General features: G+C 42.4%; 1 protein-coding gene across 2 annotated transcripts in view; it reads left to right on the plus strand.

Moving 5' to 3' along the window:
* LOC122811168 (gastrula zinc finger protein XlCGF26.1-like) overlaps positions 1-22,124 on the plus strand; it is a 300,270-nt gene that overhangs the window by 98,695 nt on the left and 179,451 nt on the right. For both annotated transcript variants that reach the window (XM_044082836.1, XM_044082845.1), the window contains one exon: positions 10,988-11,110. In XM_044082836.1, coding sequence (XP_043938771.1) covers positions 10,988-11,110 — 123 coding nt within the window. The remainder of the gene's footprint in view (positions 1-10,987; positions 11,111-22,124) is intronic.

Raw genomic sequence — 22,124 nt, forward strand, 5'->3', positions numbered from 1 at the left:
CATTGGGGAACATTTTCTTGCCTCAGTCCGATGTCAGAAAAAGTTAACAATTGCATTTCTTGTGGGAAGCAAATACCTCATAAGGACTTCCATTCCTATTATATTCCTTGCCTAGGCCCAGACCACGACGTCACAGGTTGTCGGTTTTGCGCTAGGTTTAATAAACGCACTATTAAATGCCATTTTGACTTCGCACGGCATTATTTTGGTAGGAAATTCAATTATATCATGCCGTCAGAGCAGCCGACAACCGCTATTCTTAAAAAACGCAAGGATAGGGACAGGCAGCCTAGGAATAAGCCAGACCACGAGGCCTCAGCTGGGCCTGTCGCCGGTTCTCCGGTTTTCAGTGAGGCGCATACACAACCCCTGATGACTGCAGAGCTGGAACCCCAGATGGCTGCCAACTCCCACGCGGAGTCTACTAGGCTGATGCAGCCATCTACCGACACCGGAGCAGATTTAGACACCGGTGCAGAGGAAACACTTTCGGTTGCAGAAGGTGTCTTCAGACCGACTACTCTCACCATTAAATCTTATGCAAAACTTAAAACTCCTTTAAAACCTAAGAAAACTGTTCATCAGTCTACAGGTCAAGGCCCCATGCCTAAGAAACAGATGCTTAAGATGGCTGAAGATTTAATTACCCTTATCAGGGGTTCCCATCCCCCTCCTAATAAAAGACCAAGACAAGAGGAGGATTATGCATCCTCTGACCAGGTTTCTCTCTCCTCAGATTCTTCTGAGGAACAGGATTACACTTTTCCACCTTATGAGGATTCTGATGCTGAAGACTCTATTCCCTCAGCATCTCCCCCTGAAGACTACTCCTTTGGGAAACATTACATACCATGAGGGAACATTTCCACTGGGAAGGCCAGGATTACTCAGATTCTAAGAAAAGGCTCCAAGAGTTCCTTCTATTACCCCAGCACAGACCTCTTGCTATTCCTCCTGTTTTAGATATTGTGGATGATGTCTACTTGGAGTCTAGTTTAAATCCAGACTCTCTACCTCCTGCTCCAGCCAAACCAGACAGATACTACAGAGTGCCTGACTCACACAAATTCCTTTATAAAACCCTGTAGCTGACCCAGAAACCATATCCCAGGGTCCTAAGGGAGCAAAGGCTTCTATGGCTAAAAATCCTGTGCCCTCTGAAAGAGATTCCAGAGCCCTAGATAGATGGGGAAAAAAAATATACACCTCTGCAACTCTGGCTATGAGAGCATTAAATTGCCAGTTTCACATGTTGAAATATCAACAATTCCTGATGTCTCAGTTAAAACAAAAAAATGAGCACACAGACTGAACAGTCTGAATTCAAGGAAATGCAGGACCTGTTGCATGCAGCTGAACAGGTGGGCAGGCATACTTTACAATGCGGATTTGATTCACTGGAAGCTTCCTGTAGAGCAGCTGTTACTGGCTCAGTCATTCTTAGACATGCTTGGTTAGAAGAGCAAACCCTCCCTGACCATCTTAAAGCAAAGTTATTAGATGCACCTTTACAACAGGATGTATTATTTGGTGTCAAAGCAGAAGAGGTTTTAAAGAAAATGGAGGATAAGGCTAAATCTATGCAAACGGTCAAGGATTTCTTGCAGGTACAACCCCCTCGCTTCAGCAGAAATTGGCCAACAAAAAATTGGTTCTTTCAGCTTCAGACAGATCACAGAGGGGCAAATACAGACGCCCAAGGGGCAGAGGTCAGTCACAGGGCCCTTACAAACCTCGCCAATGGGGTTCTGCTACCCAGAAAGGAGGAGAAGACAGACCCCAAGCTAACAGAAGGCAGACACAATGACTCCATCCTCAAACTACCAAGCAATTCTCTCCTGGCAACACCCTTGGGAGGAAAACTAGCATTTTTTGCAGACAACTGGCACATCATCACAAAAGACAAATGGGTTCTAAACATTGTCTCTCAAGGATACAGATTCCACTTTCATACCTTACCAAGGATCAAAGGAATGCCAAACCTGCCACCAAATCAATGGGCAGAGGCACAAAAACAAATTACAGCTCTCATGAACATGAGAGCCATTCAACAGGTACCTACACAGGAGCAGAGACAAGGTTTTTACTCAAGACTCTTCCTAGTTCCAAGAAAGGACAAAGCACGGAGACCCATTCTGGATCTTTCAATTCTGAGCACCTATCTGCAAGTACCAAAATTCAAGATGCTAACACTACAGCAGCTTCTTCCCATGCTGGGCAAGAATGCTTGGCTAGTCACTTTGGACCTCAAGGAGGCATACCTGCATGTCCCTATCAGATAAAATTGCAGAAGACACCTCCGCTTCATTGCAGGTTCAACGCATTATCAATTCTCTGCACTGCCCTTTGGCTTATCTACTGTGCCCAGGGTCTTCACAAAATGCCTGGCACCAGTAATTGCATATTGCAGACAAAGAGGAATTCAAATATACCCATACCTGGACGACAGTCTTATTCAAGCCGAAAGCATCTGGCATTTGTCAAACACCTTCTAAGTTGCCTAGGGTACACAGTAAACGAAAAGAAATCAAAACTAGTGCCCTCATAAAACATAATATTCCTGGGTACCAGCTTGAATACAATGGCCCAGATGGCTTATCTCATGCCAGACAAACGACGACAACTGTCTCAATATTTCAAAATAATCGCAACAAAGACCCAACTCCCTGCAAGAAAAAATCTGCAAGCCTTGGGATTCATGGCATCTTGCATTCTACTAATACCATTTGCAAAACTGCATATGAGGAAATTACAATGGTACCTGAAAAGTGTATGGACTCAGCACAGCCACAACTTGGAAACAATGATTCCACTCATTCCCTGCCTTCAACAGGAGTTTCTATGGTGGGCACAGGCATGTCACCTCAACAAGGGTCAGCCTTTCACCTTACCCACAGCCAGGCAAACTATGACAACAGATGCATCGGACTATGCCTGGGGAGCACACATGGCAGGACAGTGCATTCAGGGCAAATAGACTACAGATCAGAGACACCTGCATATCAGTCAAAAAGAAATGCTAGCAGTGCAGAATGCCCTAACAGCATTCAAGGACCTTCTACACCCAGGACAACTACTAATAAGGACAGACAACACCACAGTTATGTGGTACATAAACAAGCAAGGGGGCACACATTCCTACCCTCTAAGCAGGCAAGCAATGACCTTGTGGAACACTGCACTATCTTACCAGGTTCAATTACAAGCACAATTCCTGCCAGGAAAGAAAAACACATTGGCAGATGACCTAAGCAGAAACATCATGGATCCACACGAATGGAAATTAGATCCACAAGTATTTGCAATGATAGCTCAAAAATGGGGATGTCCAGACATAGATCTGTTTGCAAGCTCCCACAACCACCAACTTCAAAAATTTTGCACAAGGATCTTCCATCCACTAGCTTGGAAAGTGGACGCTCTCTCATTCAGTTGGAAAACATTAACAGTGTATGCCTTCCCTCCACTGCCTCTTCTAACAAAGGTACTGCTGAAAGTCAGATTAGAGAGGCCACAAATGATTCTCATTGCACCAGATTGGCCACGCCAACATTGGTATCCAATTTTAAGGACCATGGCCCAGGACACACCATGGATTTTGCCACAAATTCCTCACCTGCTCACCTAGTGAGACAATCTGATTCTACACAGCCAGCTCAAGACTTTAAACCTGGCTGCATGGCAAATTACCTAAACAACCAGCCAACACCTTTATCCAAAGCTGTTATGGATGTCATTCTGGAGGCCAGGAGGCCCAGCACCAGGAAAACCTATTCAGACAAATGGAAAAGATTTTGCTCCTGGAACCAGGCTAAAGGCCTAAATCCCCTGGAGCCGAACATTCCTTAGATTCTACAATATTTAACTGAAATTTTACACAAAGGACTTTCCTTTTCATCTATTAAGATCCACACCTCAGCAATTTCAGCTCATTACATCACGGATCCTCCTTTATTTTCACATCTACTCCTAAGACAGAACCTCAGAGGGGCTAAGAACTTAAGACCACAAAGGAGAGCTCCAACACCTACTTGGGATCTCAACTTTGTCCTGGAAAAGCTTACACTGCCGCCCTTTGAACCAGCCTTTTCAACTGATTTAAAATTTCTTTCATGGAAAACTGCCCTACTACTAGCAATAACCTCAGCTAGAAGCGTCTCAGAGCTACAGGCACTAATGGCAGTGGAACCTTTCCTCATTTTTCATCAAGACAGAGTTTCTCTATGGACTAATCCTTCCTTTATGCCAAAGGTGGTATCCAGTGTGGCCCTAAACCAAACCATTCACTTGCCCACCTTCTTCCCAAATCCCCAGAACAAAGGAGAAAGACTCCTGCGCTCTTTGGACATTCACAGGCAATTACGTTACTACTTGGATAAAACTAAGGCTTTCAGAAAAACTGACCCGCTCTTTGTAGCCTATGCTACAGGATCACAAAGGAAAGCTATCTCAAAACAGACCACTTCTAAATGGATTGGACATTGCATACGTTTCTGCTACACGCATCATGGGAAACCAGTACCTGCTAACATTAAGTCCCACTCCACCAGGGCTACAGCTACATCAGCAGCCTTTCTCAGGGGAATGCCTACCAAGGATATTCTGGGAGCTGCTACTTGGAGTTCAGTGCACACCTTCACCAAACACTATCACTTACCTCTTTACTCTAAGACTAGAGCTAGTGTTGCCACTGCAGTTTTGCAGGGCCTACTAGCCTCTTCTAACCCTGTTTGACTCCACCTCCCCTCCTTAGCTTTGTTATTCAACCCAAGTGTGATGACTGCAGCAGGGTAACACGATGAACATAGTACAGTTTTGTACCTACCATAAATGTAGATGTTCGAGTGTTCACCCTGCTGCAGTCCAGGTTACCCTCCCTCCATCCCCTCTGAACTAGCTGAACTTATCTCTACCACTTTATCCTATACTACCTCTGTGGTGTATTTGCTTGTACCTAAGGGTTTTGTTTTATTTTTATATAGCGATATGTGTATATATATATATATATATATATATATATATATATATATTTTTTTTTTTTTTTGCCTACCTTTTGGGGGCACCTGACATCTGGGGCAAGAAAAACTGAAGAAAATGGCGTTGGATGCCTCTTATATACCCCTGACGCACTGACGTCAGGGAAGAAGTGACAGCAACTGACGCCGGACCAAGACTTTGGAATTCGAGCCGACTGCGGGACCGCCTGACGACAGGATAACCCTAGTGTGATGACTGCAGCAGGGTGAACACTCGAACATCTACATTTATGGTAGGTACAAAACTGTACTTTTTTCATTCTCCTCAGCCTGTAGACATCTCAGTCTCTCTGCTGCTTCTGTTTCCAAATGCCTGGCCACCAGTTCAAGTCTCTTTACCTCCAGATGGATTTTTAAGTCCTCTGCAGAAAGGTTGAGCTGTCCATTCTCTGAGTGTTGTACATCTCCACGGCCAGTCTGATCGCCCTCCTGACTGCTGTTTTCTGATGCAGTTGTGACCAAAGCTGCAATCATTTCTGCATTAGTCAGGTTTCCATGTACCAGTCCCTTAGCCTGGCACATCTCAGCCAACTGGCTCCTTGTCAGCGTGCCATGCTCCTCTGCTGATATGCTTGCTTGCTCTCCTTGACTAACTAAGCTACCAAAAGGAATAAAACAATTGTGATCTGAACTCTGATTATTCACTGCGTGACTGATTTAGAGTAAAAAACACCCTCAGTGATCACTGTACACAAGCTACAGGAATTCACTATCCACACCACTACAAGCTAATTGGCAACCAATTAATATGTGGTGTGGATATCCTACCACTCCCACCAATTAATATGTGACGTCCAAGCACTGGCCCAGTAATCAAGTTCCTTCAATCCTCACCACAAACACCAGTGAGGGACATCCACATTGGGAAGGATAACATTATTAAAAACTAAAATTAGACAATCACCTGTTAACTCCCACACAACATGGTTTTAGACCCGGTCACAGCACTATGACAGCCCTTCTTTCCTTCCTAGAAACTGTGAATAAAGCCCAGGACTTCGGCCACATTGTTTCTACTCTCCTACTTGACCTCTCTAAGGCCTTTGACACTATCTCTCACAACCTACTTCTAACTAAACTCTCTAAGCTTAACCTATCACCTTCCTCTCTGAACTGGCTTACCAGCTACTTATCCAATAGATATCAAGCAGTAAAATGGAAAAAGGCCACCTCCTCATTCCTTAACACCTCAACTGGAGTTCCCCAGGGATCCATACTGGGTCCCCTCCTCTTCAATATATTTATAAATGATTTCTGCGACTCCATCCCTTTCACAAATATTATCCAATACGCAGATGATTCAACTATCTCTTCTGCCACCTCCATCCCTACACCCCTAAAGCTTACACAAGACGCGTTCTCAACCACTGAACAATGGATGAAAAAAATCACCTAGCACTCAATGCCTCTAAAACCAAATTAATGGTATTTACTCCCTCAAAAGTCACCTCTTTCAATATAAGCACATTCTCTATCACTAGCCATAACAACATGTCTCTTGAATTGGTATCAGAGGCCAAATTACTAGGGGTCCAAATTGACAGTCAGCTTAAATTCAACTCCCACCTTCAACTAAATATCAAAAAAACCCACCAAAAACCTGGCATGCTCTACCGACAAAATCGTTATCTCACGCCCTCCACTAAATTCACTCTCTCTACCACATTTCTTATCCCGTCCCACCTTTATGGAGCCCCACTCCTAACTAACCTACAATCTTCCCTTAAAACACAACTTTCCTCTTGCTATAATAAAATTGCCAAGTTTGCTACCAGCCATAAGTCCTCCACCCACCACTGTACATCTCTCCACAAACTAAAATGGCTAGAACTATCCAATCATCTCACCTACACTCAACTTACTCTTGCACACAAGCTCATTTTCAACCCCTCCCTCTGTCACTCCCTTTCCTCTGCCTTTAAAATGCATCTCCCTGATAAACTACTAAGATCTAACAACCAAAACCTTATAGAATTGTATAAACCAACTCGTTCCCAGGTAAAAATCATCTATCCTATGGTCTAGCACATCTCTGGAACTCCATACCACCATCCATTCGTACCACCTCTAACCGCTTTTCATTCAAAAAAATCTCTTCACTCACATCTAATATCCCAGTGGGAATGCTCCTGCTCCCACCCCACATAATCTCCTCCCCCTCTTTACACTGGCAATTTCCATTTTACTTACTCTCCTAACTCATACATCCTGCTCTTGCACGTACTAAGCTGTTTACAAAGAAAGTATTAGAATGCGCCTCTTAAATGCAAGCTTCCTTAAGATGTAATGGCTCTGAGTATTTATATTGTAATGTTTTTTTCACTAGTCTGTAGCATCTGTAATGTTTTTCACTAGACTGTACTATTTGTAATGTTTTTTCACTAGTCTGTAGTATTTGTAATGATTGTAACCTAAAACCTTACTGTAACCTTGCTTGTTTTTGGAGCTTTTCTCCCCAGGACGCCATTGAAAACGGGTTCATATTGGCCCAATGGACTATCCTGGTGAACCAACTGCAAATACATAAATAAATAAAATAAATAAATAACAAGTACACACACAGTAAAGTATAAATTCCCTTAAGAGCACACAGAGATCACAGTCAGTCTGGGGCTGGTTTCTCCCTTTCTCTCCAGATCCCCAATAAGACTCCCCACTGGCACAGCTATACAGTGGGGTCCTTAGCCAGGGTCCCAAGACAAGTCCACCTAGCACTCTCTCTGTCCAACCAGTGCTACATGTCCCTGCCCAAGTAGCTGACACACACATACTTTGAGATATGAGTTATATACAAACACACAGACACTCCTGTGGAAGGCTGGCACAGTTTCTCCAGCTATGCCCCCTTATCTCCAAGCTATAAGGTAGAAATCACTGCTATCAGGATTCCTGCTTATCAGCTACTCTAAGGCCCTTCCCAAGGGGTGGCCAGTTTTACTGTGTAATATTACTCATATCCAAATAGTAAGTGTGACTGAGCAGCAAGACTATTGGAATGGCTTAGTACAGTATCACTAAAAACATGCAAGTACTCTAGAGCTTAAAGTATCTCTATACAAAACAGCCACAGTTAAAAGGTTTAAAATATTTAATAATAAATAATAAAAACAAGACAAATCTTCTCAATTCAACACAGTGCTAGTCCAGAGTTCAGAGATCACAGGAAAATGCTTAAAATAATACTGTAGAATAGTCTGACATAAATATAGAAAACAGCTAGTCTAAACTTACTATTTTCTGTCTATTTCTTAAGAGAAACACTAAATTCTAAGATCCTACTTACATACATACAGAGCAAAACAAGTGCTGGTGAGTGGTCAGTTCTGAAGACAAATGCATAATGCGCTCTGATTCTCTCTCTCTGAGAAAGTCTTAAAAATAATACATCACTGCTGACTCATTTTAGATTACATCATTCTTCTCTGGTTCCCAGGCCAACATAAAGTCAGAGTTTTAACATTTCTTTCATTGTGCCCCTGGCCAGGAAACTACAGCAATAAAAGACATTATATATGTAAAATCTAGCAATTAACTCTGGTCTCAAAACAATAGAAGGAATTCTTAGCCTAGACATCTTGTCTCCGAGCTCTGAGATCAAACAGTCATACAGTGCTAGACTTATCAGCTTTCTTCCAGCAGAGTGCACTGTGGTTACATTTTTGAAGTTCAACGTTTAACAGTTTTCTTACATTTGTGAACAAGCCTGTGGATTACATTAATATAATTTTACAATAACATAGAATTATTTACAAAATTCTATCTAGCTAGGCTGGCAGCCTTCACAATTACTGTACATACCTGTCCTTTCTTGCATGGCTACCCGTGACACTGTCTCCCTTTCAGAGCTTGTCATTACTGTACATACCTGTCCTTTCTTACATGGCTACCTGTGACACTTGTCTCCTTTTCAGTGGTTGTCATTACTGTATGTACCTGTCCTTTCTTGCATGGCTACCCGTGACACTGTCTCCCTTTCAGTGCTTGTCAGTACTGTCCATACCTGTCCTTTCTTACATGGCTACCTGTGACACTGTCTCCCTTTCAGTGCATGTCATTACTGTACTTACCTCTCCTTTCTTGCATGGCTACCTGTGACACTGTCTCTCCTTCATTGCTTATCATTGCTGTCCATACCTGTCCTTTCTTGCATGGCTACCTGTGACACTGTCTCCCTTTTGATGCTTGTCATTACTGTCCGTACTTGTCCTTTCTTGCATGGCTACCTGTGACAATGTCTCCCTTTCAGTGCTTGTCATTACTGTCCATACCTGTCCTTTCTTGCATGGCTACCTGTGACACTGTCTCCCTTTCAGTGCTTGTCATTACTGTCCGTACCTGTCCTTTCTTGCATGGCTACCTGTGTCACTTTCTCCCTTTCAGTGCTTGTCATTACTGTATGTACCTCTCCTTTCTTGCATGGCTACCTGTGACACTGTCTCTCGTTCAGTGCTTGTCATTACTGTACATACCTGTCCTTGTCATTACTGTACATACCTGTCCTTTCTTGCATGGCTAGCTGTGACACTGTCTCCCTTTCAGTGCTTGTCATTACTGTCCATACCTGTCCTTTCTTGCATGGCTACCTATGACACTTGTCTCCCTTTCAGTGCTTGCCATTACTGTACATACCTGTCCTTTCTTGCATGGCTACCTGTGACACTGTCTCCTTTTCAGTGCTTGTCATTACTGTCCATACCTGTCCTTTCTTACATGGCTACCTGTGTCACTGTCTCCCTTTCAGTGCTTGTCATTACTGTATGTACCTGTCCTTTCTTGCATGGCTACCTGTGACACTTTCTCCTTTCTGCTTCTTTCTCTGTGTCACTGTACTTACCTGTACACTTTTAACAGGTTTTATTGGGTTGCTTAGTGTACTAGGTTAATGCTAATGATTTCTATGTAAAGGTGCAAGGTTCGAAAACTTTCACTCTCACATTTGGCACAGAGTGTTAAGGCGGTAAACTGGAGTTTTTGTGGTGCAGGGTTTGATTCTTTCAGGATTCATTTGCCTACTGTGTGACCTTCAGCAACTCACTTAACCAGACAGTGCTTAAAGACAATTGTAAATGTAGGCTAGTCTTCTCAGTGGTCCCCTGGATTTTAAGCCCAGTAACTCCCAGTGAACCAACATATAATGACCACTATCTATGTCCTCCCATTGCCTGTCTTGCTCCCTTTTTAAATCTTCTGACCACATCATGTTCCACTCTGTTTTTTTCTCTCACTTTACTAGCCAGTCTATAGTGGCCTGTGCCTCCAGTATCGTTCCATGATACTCTTCATTCTCTTGTAAGCTCACAGTCACTATTACCCAAAAGTATTTTGAGCCAAATAGCTGCCCTGCATCATGACCACCCCACCAACCTCTCTTTCTGTCTCTCTCCCACTTGTCTTGTCTGTCTTGCACTGCTTCTTTCATAATGTCCCGTGCTTAAACCTCTCTCTCTTTTTCCTTTTTGTTGCTTGTATATATCATTTAACATATGCAGTCATCATTTTAACACCCTGATAGGTCTTTTGCATCAGCTAGTGTCATTGTCAGTATCTTGAAAGACTCTGTACAGGGAACTGTCAGCATCGCGTGCATGTATACAGGACAATGACACTATTGTAAGGTAGCTGTGAATGCCAGAGGTGAACCTGTCTGAATCCTATGTGAATAAATGGCTCCCCCAGTTTACACCACATGTCCTCATACTTTGTCATTCAGGTGTGACTGAGAACTCCTGTATGGTTTTCCCTAGTCCCACCTCATTTCAAAGGTACTGCTAAAGCCACAAATACAGAAGCAGTAGAATTTATACTTATAGCTGCTAGCTAGCAATTACAAGTATAGTTGTGTCAGTTAATGGTCTTTGTATTTCTGATTTTTTTGTGTGATGATAGTGATTTATTTTATGGATCCCACTGAATCTGATTTTAACCAAATAATTTGTTTCGTAATTGCTTAGGGTATAACATCCCAGTGGAAGAGCTCTTGCTGTTAATTGAAAAACCATATGAGCTTACATTTAACATGAAGAAAGATGCTCTAACTGGGCATCAATCGGATATCACACAGGTCACATGTTACAGTAAGTAACTGCTTAGTTAATGAATGGATTCAGCTTTAAATGTCATATTTTTGATATTTAACAAATGCTGAAGGATGACAAAAATGATGTTATAAGTAAACAGCTTTGTTTTTCCATAATATTATAGTAATCTGTAATAAAAGTGGGTATTGTAATAAAGTACTGAAATGTAATGGTCTTAATTTCATCAATCAGTCCAATTTAAATGTGTTAGATAACTGTTACCATAAATCCTTGGTGGAGTATATTACTAATATCAGGAAAATGAAAGAGAAGCTGACTTCCATGTTAGCAAAATTTAACTACAACCCATATTTTGAGAACATTAAAAATATTGTCATATCTTTTATGGCTTAGTTTAACATATGCACCTCCTTAATTGCTGAACATATTCAGAAGGTCTGTTCCTAGAATACTATCTGTTTCTGGCTATTTTTGCTATTTATATTTAAAAGCATATGTTTCCAAAATGGTTCAACATTTATTCAGGAATTCTTCAGGAATTATTACTGGTATAATTGTCTATGGAATTTCTTTGGACTAGGCTCCTACCCTCAAAGAAAAAGGAGCAACACCACTGCACATTATTTTTTTTCCATTAAAATTCAATTTATGTCTCAACAGACAAAAAATGAAATGATTGCATACCTTTATGCCGAAAGGCAAGCTGCTTTTAGGTCTGAAGTAAAACCAACTTAAATAATTCTGGTACTGTTTGCGTATTTCAATCTTAGGAAAACTGAGAGCTACACATTTGTTTTCTGCTCTTCTTCTTCTTCTTTTGGCTTTTTCCGGTTAGGGGTCACCACAGTGGATCACCTGTCCGCTCATGATTGGCAGTGGAGTTTTACAGTGTCGAGTTGCCAGCCTGACACACAACCTTCCACAGAAGGCACATGCACACACTCACACCTAGGGCCAATTTAGATTGTCCGATCCACCTACAGCATGTCTTTGGGAGGAAACTGGAGCACCTGGAGGAAACCCACGCGACCACAGGGAGGACATGCAGACTCCGCACACAAGGCACCTCAGCCGAGGATCGAACCAGAGAACATTTTGCTGTGAGGCGGCAACGCTAACTGCAGCACCACCGTGGTCACCCTACATTTGTTTTCTGCTCACTGTTTTAAAAATATTGTGTGTTGCCAATTTCCAAAGCCCTTTCTGACACAAATTCCACCCTAACTTCAAATGACAATATGTTTCTACTGTTTCAAGATACTCATATGATATTTACTGGATAAGTCTCCTAGATAATTTCATAGTTATTCTGCTTTGCACAGACATGGATATTGTTGTAACAAATGAAAATGAGCAAAACTATTACTTTATATTAGAAAAGAATATTATTTTTGTATTTTTATTTTATAAGAACTTGACAATAATATGCTTCAGATACATACTGAGTGTGCCAGCATGTTGTTGTTTGTCTTTCGGCTTTTCCCGGTTAGGGGTCGCCACAGCGGAACTCCGGTCCACTAATGATTGACAGTAGATGTACCAGCATAAAAATACAAAACATATATTTGTGTTAAACACATAGCAAAAGCAAAGCATCCAGATGGCTATGTAGTACTACTGGTGATACTTCATATATATATATATATATATATATATATATATATATATATATATATATAAAAATACATATAAAGCATTTTCACTTCTGATGCACTGACAACTCAACAAAGAAGTACTGGGGGCATTATTCTACTCAGAGTGGGGAGAGGATATTCACCATGGCACCTATAATGAAAAATAAGTATAATGCATACTGTCAAACTATGGCAGTAAAGGCACATGAACTTAAGTTGCTAAGGCCTGTCTTTCAAAGGGTATATCTCCATCATCCCTTAGATCTTTTAGAGGGTATATCTCCAGCACCCCTTGAGATTTCACTACAAAACTTCAAGTAATAACACCAGTGTACAAAATTCACCTGACTAAGCAGCACACCTCTGAACTTTACCTCATAGCTTTAATCACTTGAAAGCATGGTATTATAGTCATGGCATGTTACAAAGGAAATATATATATATGTCACTTTTCTGGGCTGCACAGAGGAGATATACTCAGATGTATTGACAACTCAGCAAAAAAGTATGCAGGGCCATTATTGTATTGAGCAAGATTCACCACAATACTCAAAATGAAAACAGAGTATAATGTAAAATCTCAGACTGTGGCAGTAAAAGCATACAGACTAAAGTTACGGAGGCCTGTAGCCTTAGTTGCTTGTAAGCATGCATTATATCCTAAACATATTACAACTGGCATTTTGTCTGGTGAAATACATATGCTTTTATATATTTTTTTAAACTAAGGTTTTTACCACACATGATTGATCATAGGACATAGGAGGTTACTAGGCTAATGACCCTAATGACCCCAGGGTCCTTACAAGCCTAGCCAAGCTGTATCCTTATTTCCATGATCAGCACCTGTCACCCCTGCCCAAGAGGGACATAGGTGGAACCCCTGGGGTGAAGTTATGGTACCCATCCAATCATCCAGATTGCGTTTTAAGAGGGCCAATGAGCTGCTCTGCTTGACATGAAACGGATGTCTGTTCCAAAGGTGTGGCAACCTCTGGGAGACAAATCTGTCCCTCCAGCAGGTTCTATTAATGTCACATAGCAGGTTAAGGCCATTAGAGCGAGTAACCCATGTGCCATTTGACTTACAGATATGCAGCATTTCCAATAAAGCAGGTTCAAAGATTGCCTTATATTTAAGCCAGAGATTGCCACTGGGTAGTCTGTATGAAACAGAATAAAGTGACAGTGATTTCAGATGATCCTCATAGGACAGATGCTGAAGACCTTGAATTTTCCTTGTGAGGAACCTTTGTGGTCTCTCCAACTGCTATAGGTGCTTGGAAAGGTAAATACCAAACGGGGCATTGTACTCAGTTATTGGCCTGATAAAGGGAAGAGTACAGGGAGGTTATAACTTCTTTTTTTCTGGAGGCAATGCCCTTATTTATGAGATGAGCAGTATAGAATGCCCTTCTTACCACTGTGGAGACATAGTGATCAAAGGTAAGGTTGCTGTCATCCTGTGTGTCCAGGTCTCTCACCACTATGTGCATACTCAGGGTGTTGTTGTTGATGTGGTAGTTAGCAGGAACGTCACTGTTACCAAAAGGGATGACAATACATTTTTTATTTTGCATTGAGTTTAAGGCCATGACTTTGGCACCAGTCATTTGTTTGTGTAAGACCCTCTTGTAGGATGTTGACATCATTTGGAGACTCAATGACCACTCCCAGTCTGCAGTCATCAGCAGACATTGTCAGCAACAGACCTTTAGTTTTAGCTTGCTCTTCGGAGAAATAGATTCCAAACAATAGAGATCCCAGGACTAATCCCTGTGGAACACCACTGGCTACAGGTCTGGTGTTGGAGGTGGAGTCCCCTATTTTGACTATATGGGTTCTCTCAGTGAGCCAGTTAGCAACCCATCTAATGATATACGGGTTGATACCTAGCTGGGTGAGTTTGTCAATTATGCCTGAGTGGGGTATTATGTCAAAAGCTTGGCTAAGTCTAGGTAGGCTGTATGCACAGATTTCCTCTCATAAGAGCCTTGGTGACTGTCTCAGTCCACCAGGTTTAACAGGCATGATTTCTCTTTGACAAACCCAAATTGATTAGGGTCAAGTGGTTGTAGGTCACCAATGTCTTTGCTGATAAGGTCCATGATGATTCACTCCATGGCCTTGCAGATAAGGCTAGTCTGGCTAATAGGTCTATAGTTCCTGAAGTCAGTAGAAGCACTACCTTTATACAAGAAGATAATGGTGGCCTTTTTCCATTCAGCTGGGATGAAGCCAGTGTGTAGACTATGATTGAAAAGAGCACCCAATGGAGTTGCTAATTCTTGTTTGAGCCCATGTAGGACGCAGTCTGGGATGTTATCAGGTCCCATGGATGCTGTGTTTTTGACCATAGAGAGGGTGTTCACAGCCTGCTCTTTAGAGGTACCGGGTAGAGGCAGGTGGTAGGGATGTCTTGATTAACTTCTACTGCAATGTGGGCCTGAATAGGACCCTCTCCAGCCACCAGGTATGTCCCTTCAGACATTGACAGACACCTGGAATTTCCATTTTCCTGGTATAATTAAAATGTCTTTGGACTGGGCTTCTACTCACAAAGAAAAAGGAGCAGCTGCACTTTGAATTTTAATAATAAATGAACGTGATTTGTCATGTCTCAGCATAGACAACGAATGAAAATATTACTTTTATGCAGAAATACATGCTGCTTTTAGTTCTGAAATAAAACCAACATACATGGTTGTTGCAGTGTTTGCTTATTTTTCAGTTATGAGACCTGGCTTCGGAACAAGCGGAGGAGCTGCTAACTTCTACTACCCATGAAAGGACTTATAATAGTATTGTGGTCCTATCCCTACCACCAGTGTGATGGTGTCAGTGTAGGTTAGAGAGAAAGGAGACATGGCCAAGGAGGTGTACCCACCTTGGGCCCTGAACCTCTAGGTCAGACCTCTCTACCTAATCCAGAAATCATCTAAATGTACTCTGGCCTTCAACTGAGCTGTCAGAGACCTACCCATCTTTAGCACACTCCCTTCACGTCCTCCCTTCTCTGGATAAGCAAAGCCAATGTTCACACACTTTGATTTCAAGTGCCTGAGCTGATAATGAGACTCTGGTTATGTGGGTTATAGTCAAGGCTTTGCCATTATGTGGGTCATAGTCAAGGCTTTGCCATTCTGTGGGTCATAGTCAAGGCTTTGCCATTCTGTGGGTCATAGTCAAGGCTTCACCATTCTATAGGTAATAGCCAAGGCTTTTCCATTCTGTGGGTAATAGTCAAGGCTTTGCCATTCTGTGGGTCATAGTCAAGGCTTTGCCATTCTGTGGGTCATAGTCAAGGCTTTGCCATTCTGTGGGTAATAGTCAAGGCTTTGCCATTCTATGGGTAATAGCCAAGGCTTTGCCATTCTGTGGGTCATAGTCAAGGCTTTGCCATTCTGTGGGTCATAGTCAAGGCTTTGCCATTCTATGTCATTGGCATGTTAAATTATTTTCTTTATGATGTATTGGTAATTTAATGAAGAGTATTTTGGGTCATTATTATACCCAGTATACTGAGCAGGTCATTACATCACCCAAAATGAAGACTGAATATAATGCAGAATATCAGACCATAGCAATAAACCCACATGAACTAAGCCAATTGAGGTCAGCCCCCCAAAGCCTATATCTCTGTCACTCTTTGTACTCCACTACAAAACACACACAAGACTGCAGTTATAATTTTAGAGTTTGTAATGCAGCACACCAAAAAACTGGATTCCACAGTCTTTGAAAGCATGGCTTTTTAGCCATGGCATACCACAACTGAAAAAAATAGTTTTTTCTACTGAAATATAGAAAAATGTTTACTTCTGACATAATGAACACTTAGTACATCTGTTATGGATTACTTTTACCATGGCTTTTTTTTTATGCAGTAGTCAAATATCTCTTAGATGTAAACCAAACATAATGCCGGAAAGTAACAACAAAAGCCTTCCGGAATGCCGGATTTACTGCCTATATGTAAGGGGCATGTGTCAGTTCCCACCAAGGCACAGCAATGATCACTGTATTGTATGTGTCAGTTCCCACCAAGGCACAGAAATGATCACTGTATTGTATGTGTCAGTTCCCACCAAGGCACAGCAATGATCACTGTATTGTATGTGTCAGGTCCCACCAAGGCACAGCAATGATCACTTTATTGTATGTGTCAGTTCCCACCAAGGCACAGCAATAATCACTGTATTATATGTGTCAGTTCCCACCAAGGCACAGCAATGATCACTGTATTGTATGTGTCAGTTCCCACCAAGGCACAGCAATAATCACTGTATTGTATGTGTCAGTTCCCACCAAGGCACAGCAATGATCACTGTATTGTGATCCCCCCCCCAACCGCACTTTACTTTCATCATTGACTATCCCCATCTAACAACTGCTGGGAATCACCACAAGTGGTAAGAAGAACCGCAGTAATGTATTTCAAGCTGCTGTTACAGTATCCCACCACTGTCAGTCATAATAAGAGTACAATTCTGTTCTGCTGTGGGCATTGGCTGTTGTTACTACTGCTAACAATTCTCTCTTGTTTACTGATTGCCAGAAAGTAGGCACAGAGGATTAAGGCTATTATCTGTTAATAATAGGGTGGGAGGGTGAACTAATGGTTAAGGTGTTTGCCTTACAAACACAAGGTGCAGGGTTTGAATCTCACAAGGGATAATTGGCTAGGCTTAAAATGGCTCGGAAGGGCAGTTAGCTTAGTACTAATCTATGAACCTATGAACCTATAAGCTTCCACCTGAATTTTATAGTTTGAATCCTTTAGACTTCCTTTGCCTTCTGTGTGACCTTGAGCAAGTCATTTAACCAGACAGTGCTTTGGTACTGTTGGAAATTTAGTTAGGCTCATTAATGATCTCCCATACTGCTTGTCTAATAACTACCTATGAGCCTCCAGACCTACAAAATAAAATAAAAGACATAAATGTAAGAGAAAAATGCTGCTAAAGATCCTTGTGTCTGCACTTTCTGATAGTCACTAGTCATATAACTAGAGATTGCTAGTTAACTACTGTGATTGGTTAGTAGGGGGAATTGATTGCAAGTGCTTAGACTGTATAGTAATAGGACATGGGTTGGCTACCCATGTCCTATTAATGTATTCATGAGGTAGACGTAACAACACTCAACTTTCCTCACTTGTCTAGAGGAAAACAGTTTTTAGTACTTAATAAATAAGCAGCTATCCAGGCATGTCTAAGCGTCAGCTCCCAGTGTTTTCTCCTGTCTTCCTGATGAATCTGGGCATCTTGGGGCAATGCAGCAATTGCCTCATGTACACAGACAACCCTCTCCTCCTACCACCCAACACTACAACCTGTGAGAAGTGCACTTATATAGCCAAACTGGAAGCAAAGCTCTCTTCACCCAAGACTGGACTAGACAGTCAAGAGGAGAAGGTAAACACTTGCACTACACCACACTCATCACATAGTCCCTCAAAACCTACACCACCAAAACACATACATAGAAACACAAAACGCACACCTACATTTGCGGAGGCTCTCAATAAAAATCTGCTCAAGCAACAGAGACCTCCAAAGCAGAAACACAAGCAACCTCCACCCCCCCCCCCAACACAACCCAAATGACACAAAGCTCACAAACTCAGTTTGCCACTCAACCACAGCCCATAAGGCATAACAACGTACCCAACACTCTAGTCATAGGTGACTCTATAGTCAGGCACACTGATGTTCCACACACCAGGCTAAACAAGGAGAAGGTTACTGTCAGCTGCCTGTCAGGTGCCAGGATCCGCCACATAACACAGGCACTCAGGTCACTCCACAACAAGAACAAATATGACTCTGTCTTTGTCTATGTTGGTGGGAACAACCTGAGACGTACCTCCCTGGACTACATGAAAAGAGACATGGAGGAGCTCTCTGATCTTGTAACCCAGGCAGGTATGACCCTAGGCCTGAGTAGCATCCTGCCATCACCCAGAATAATACCACAGTACAAGGACAAAATGATTGACTTCAACAATTGGCTAAGCTTCTGGTGTCATTCTAAGGGGATCCAGTATCTGTTTGCCTGGGATGACATGATCGACAGACCACAATGCTTTGCCAGAGATAGCCTGCACCTGTCACCCTTGGGATTCCGGATACTGGCTAAGGCTCTTGCCACCCCTATAGTGCCTTTTTTAGGCAAGGTTCAAATGACAAATTCATCACCATAACAGGAACAGGCAAGAAAAAACTGAGGGTAATGCTACTCAATGCTAGAAGTCTAAATCTCAAAATACACTTCCTCAAGACACTCCTTAAAATGGAGAACATCGACATCTGTGCAGTGACAGAGACCTGGTTCAAGGCTCCAGAGAGCACCCCTGCATTACCAGGCTATAATTCATACCACACCTTTCGGCCACCTAACCTGGACTGAAACACTAAAGGCAGAGGCGTGTCCATATTCGTTAAGGATATCCACACCTCCAGGTTAGTTGCTCAGCATAATGCATCCGAGATTATCCAGATGCAACTAACTCTGGGAAGACCCCAATCCAAATTGGAACTTGCTACAGATCCCCCACCATGCCCCAGGATTCCCACTCCTCATTTCTTGATACACTGGAAAATATTAGGGTACAAACCAACACCCTAATAATGAGTGATTTCAACTACCCCACCATTAACTGGGAAAACTACTCATGTAACAACTCTTTTGCTCAATGTTTTCTGGAATTCATAAATTCTAATGCCTTGGATCAACTTATCCACACTCCCACCAGGGGTAGCAATATCCTAGACCTGGTCATTACCAACATGGGCGACTGGTGTTCCACACCAGAGGTCAATTCCTCATTGGTCAGATCTGACCACAAGCTAATCACCCTAGACATCCACATCCCACCCCCACCCCCCATTACAGAAAGCACTGTAAAAAATTTCTCCAAAGCCAACTTCACGCTTCCAAAGACAGAAGTGGCAAACTTCATGACACCCATGCAGATGGACAATAGAGGTACAACTGCTGAATCCTACACAAATGCACTTTATAAGCACTTACACGAGTGCATGGATCATGCTATCCCTAACAGAACCAAGATGCTATCCTCCAAAAAAAGGAAGCCAATCTGGTGGTCCCCTGCCATAAACAAACTCTACAACAGAAGAAAGAAACTGTTGCAAAAAAGAGTAAAATCCCATGATTGGAGGAACTCCCTGGTCAGCCTCAGTAAAAAGCTGAGATCCCTCATAAAATCCTCCAAAACTAGTTATGAAAACAAAATCACCACTGATTCTAAAGACAACCACAAAGCATTCTATAGCTATGTCAAGAATCTCAATGGCAACACTCAGATCTGCTCTGAGTTACAGCACAATGGCACTAAATATACAGAACCAGCTGATATTGCCAACATCCTGGCAGATAGGTTCATTGCTAAATTTACCCCCCTCTCACCTCCTAAAGGGCCCATCTCTATACAGGAAGAATGCAAAGTTCCTGTAATCACAGCTTCACAGATAAAAACCACACTCTCCAAAGCCAAGAACACAGCATCCATGGGACCTGACAACATCCCAGGCTGCATTCTACATGAACTACAGAATGAACTGGCACCCCGCTTAAGCACCATGTTCAGTCATAGCCTCACCTCAGGCTTTGTGCCCACTGAATGGCACACAGAGACAGTTATCCCACTCCACAAAGGGGGAGCCACCACGGTCCCCGGGAACTACTGCCCCATTAACCTAACGAGCCTGGTCTGCAAGGCCATGGAATGTGTCCTCATGGAACTTATAAACAAAGACACTGGTAATCTCCAAACTCTGGACCCACCCAGTTCGGGTTTGTAAAAGACAGATCATGTCTCTAAACCTAATATAGCTCTTTGAAGCAGTCACCAAAGCCATAAACAAGGGTAAGGTGGTTCACACAGCCTATCTAGATCTCGCTAAGGCTTTTGACACCATCCCCCACTCTGGAATTATAGATAAACTCACTAAACTAGGTACAACTCCCTATGTCACAAGATGGGTTGCCAACTGGCTCACTGACAGAACCCACACTGTGAAAGTAGCAGACTCCAAATTCAACTTCAGACCAGTGACAAGTGGAGTACCGCAGGGTTCATTCCTGGGTCCTCCCCTGTTTGGTATCTACTTTTCTGAAGTACAGGCTAATACAGAAGGTCTATGGCTAATGAAGTTCGCAGATGACTGCAAACTAGGAGCCATAATCAAATCACCTAACGATGTGGACATCCTACAAAAGGGCCTCACTGAGACAGATGCCTGGTGTCAAAGCCATGGCCTCAAGCTCATTGCCAAAAAGTGCATTGTCATCCCCTTTGGTAAAAACTCTGTACCCATGAGCTGCCACATAGGTGGTAGTCTACTTAACACTGAAAGTGTGATAAGAGACCTTGGGACACAGGTGGACAGTAGTCTCTCCTTTGATAATCACATTGCCACAGTAGTCAGGAAATCCTTCTACGTGGCACACCTCATCACAAAATGTTTCTCATGCAGGAAAAAAGAGGTCATTGTTCCCCTCTACTCGTCACTCATTAGACCCATTGTAGAGTACAGCACCCCTTTTGGTATGTACCTCACAAGACATCTACAACAACTGGAAAGGCCGCAGAAATACCTCACAAAGAGGATTACTGGCCTTAAGCAGATGCCCTACTCAGACCGTCTCAAAAAACTCCAGCTTTACTCTGATGCATATCGCCTACTCAGAGACGATCTCTGCCTAACATACAAAGCTATGTCAAACCCAGAGCTGTTGGACATGTTCCACTTAAAGAAATCCTAATCCCTCCGAGCTACACGCTCTAGGGACCTAAACCTTGTCACCACAATAAACAGAGCATGCTGAGGGATAGATTCCTGTCCCAGAGACTTCCCATACTCTGGAACAAACTACCTATCTATATCAAACAAAACTCCTCATTAGCACTCTTCAAGAAAAATCTTGATGATTGGATGAGAAATAGGAAATTCACCCCAGGGATCACCTCTGTGGCTCTGCTCGACAGGGGCACAGGAAAATAATTTTCTTGGGTGGTGAAAGCCAGGGTACTTTTTGGCTAGGCTTGCATAGGCCCTAGGGCCAATAGCCTAGTACCTACCTACGAACCTATGAACCTATGAAGTCACACTAATGAAAAGCATGAGTTCTCACTTTGCATGAAAGTTCGTACTGATTTTAATATGAAACTGCAGGGTAACTCTTTGAGTAGTATAGTTATGATAGTAGTCAAATAAATGTATCGCAAATGTGCTGTAATAGTCAAGTAATTACCTCACAGATGTGCTGCAATAGTCAAATAATTACCTCACAGATGTACTGTGATAGTCAAATAATTACCTCACAGATGTGTTGTGAAAGAGAAGTGTTTTTTTTTAACTGGCTCCATGCTGAATTTAGAATAAGAAAAA

The sequence above is a fragment of the Protopterus annectens genome, chromosome 1.part1, assembly GCF_019279795.1.
Source record: "Protopterus annectens isolate FY-2018-M chromosome 1.part1, PAN1.0, whole genome shotgun sequence".
NCBI classification, from domain to species: Eukaryota; Metazoa; Chordata; order Ceratodontiformes; family Protopteridae; genus Protopterus; species Protopterus annectens.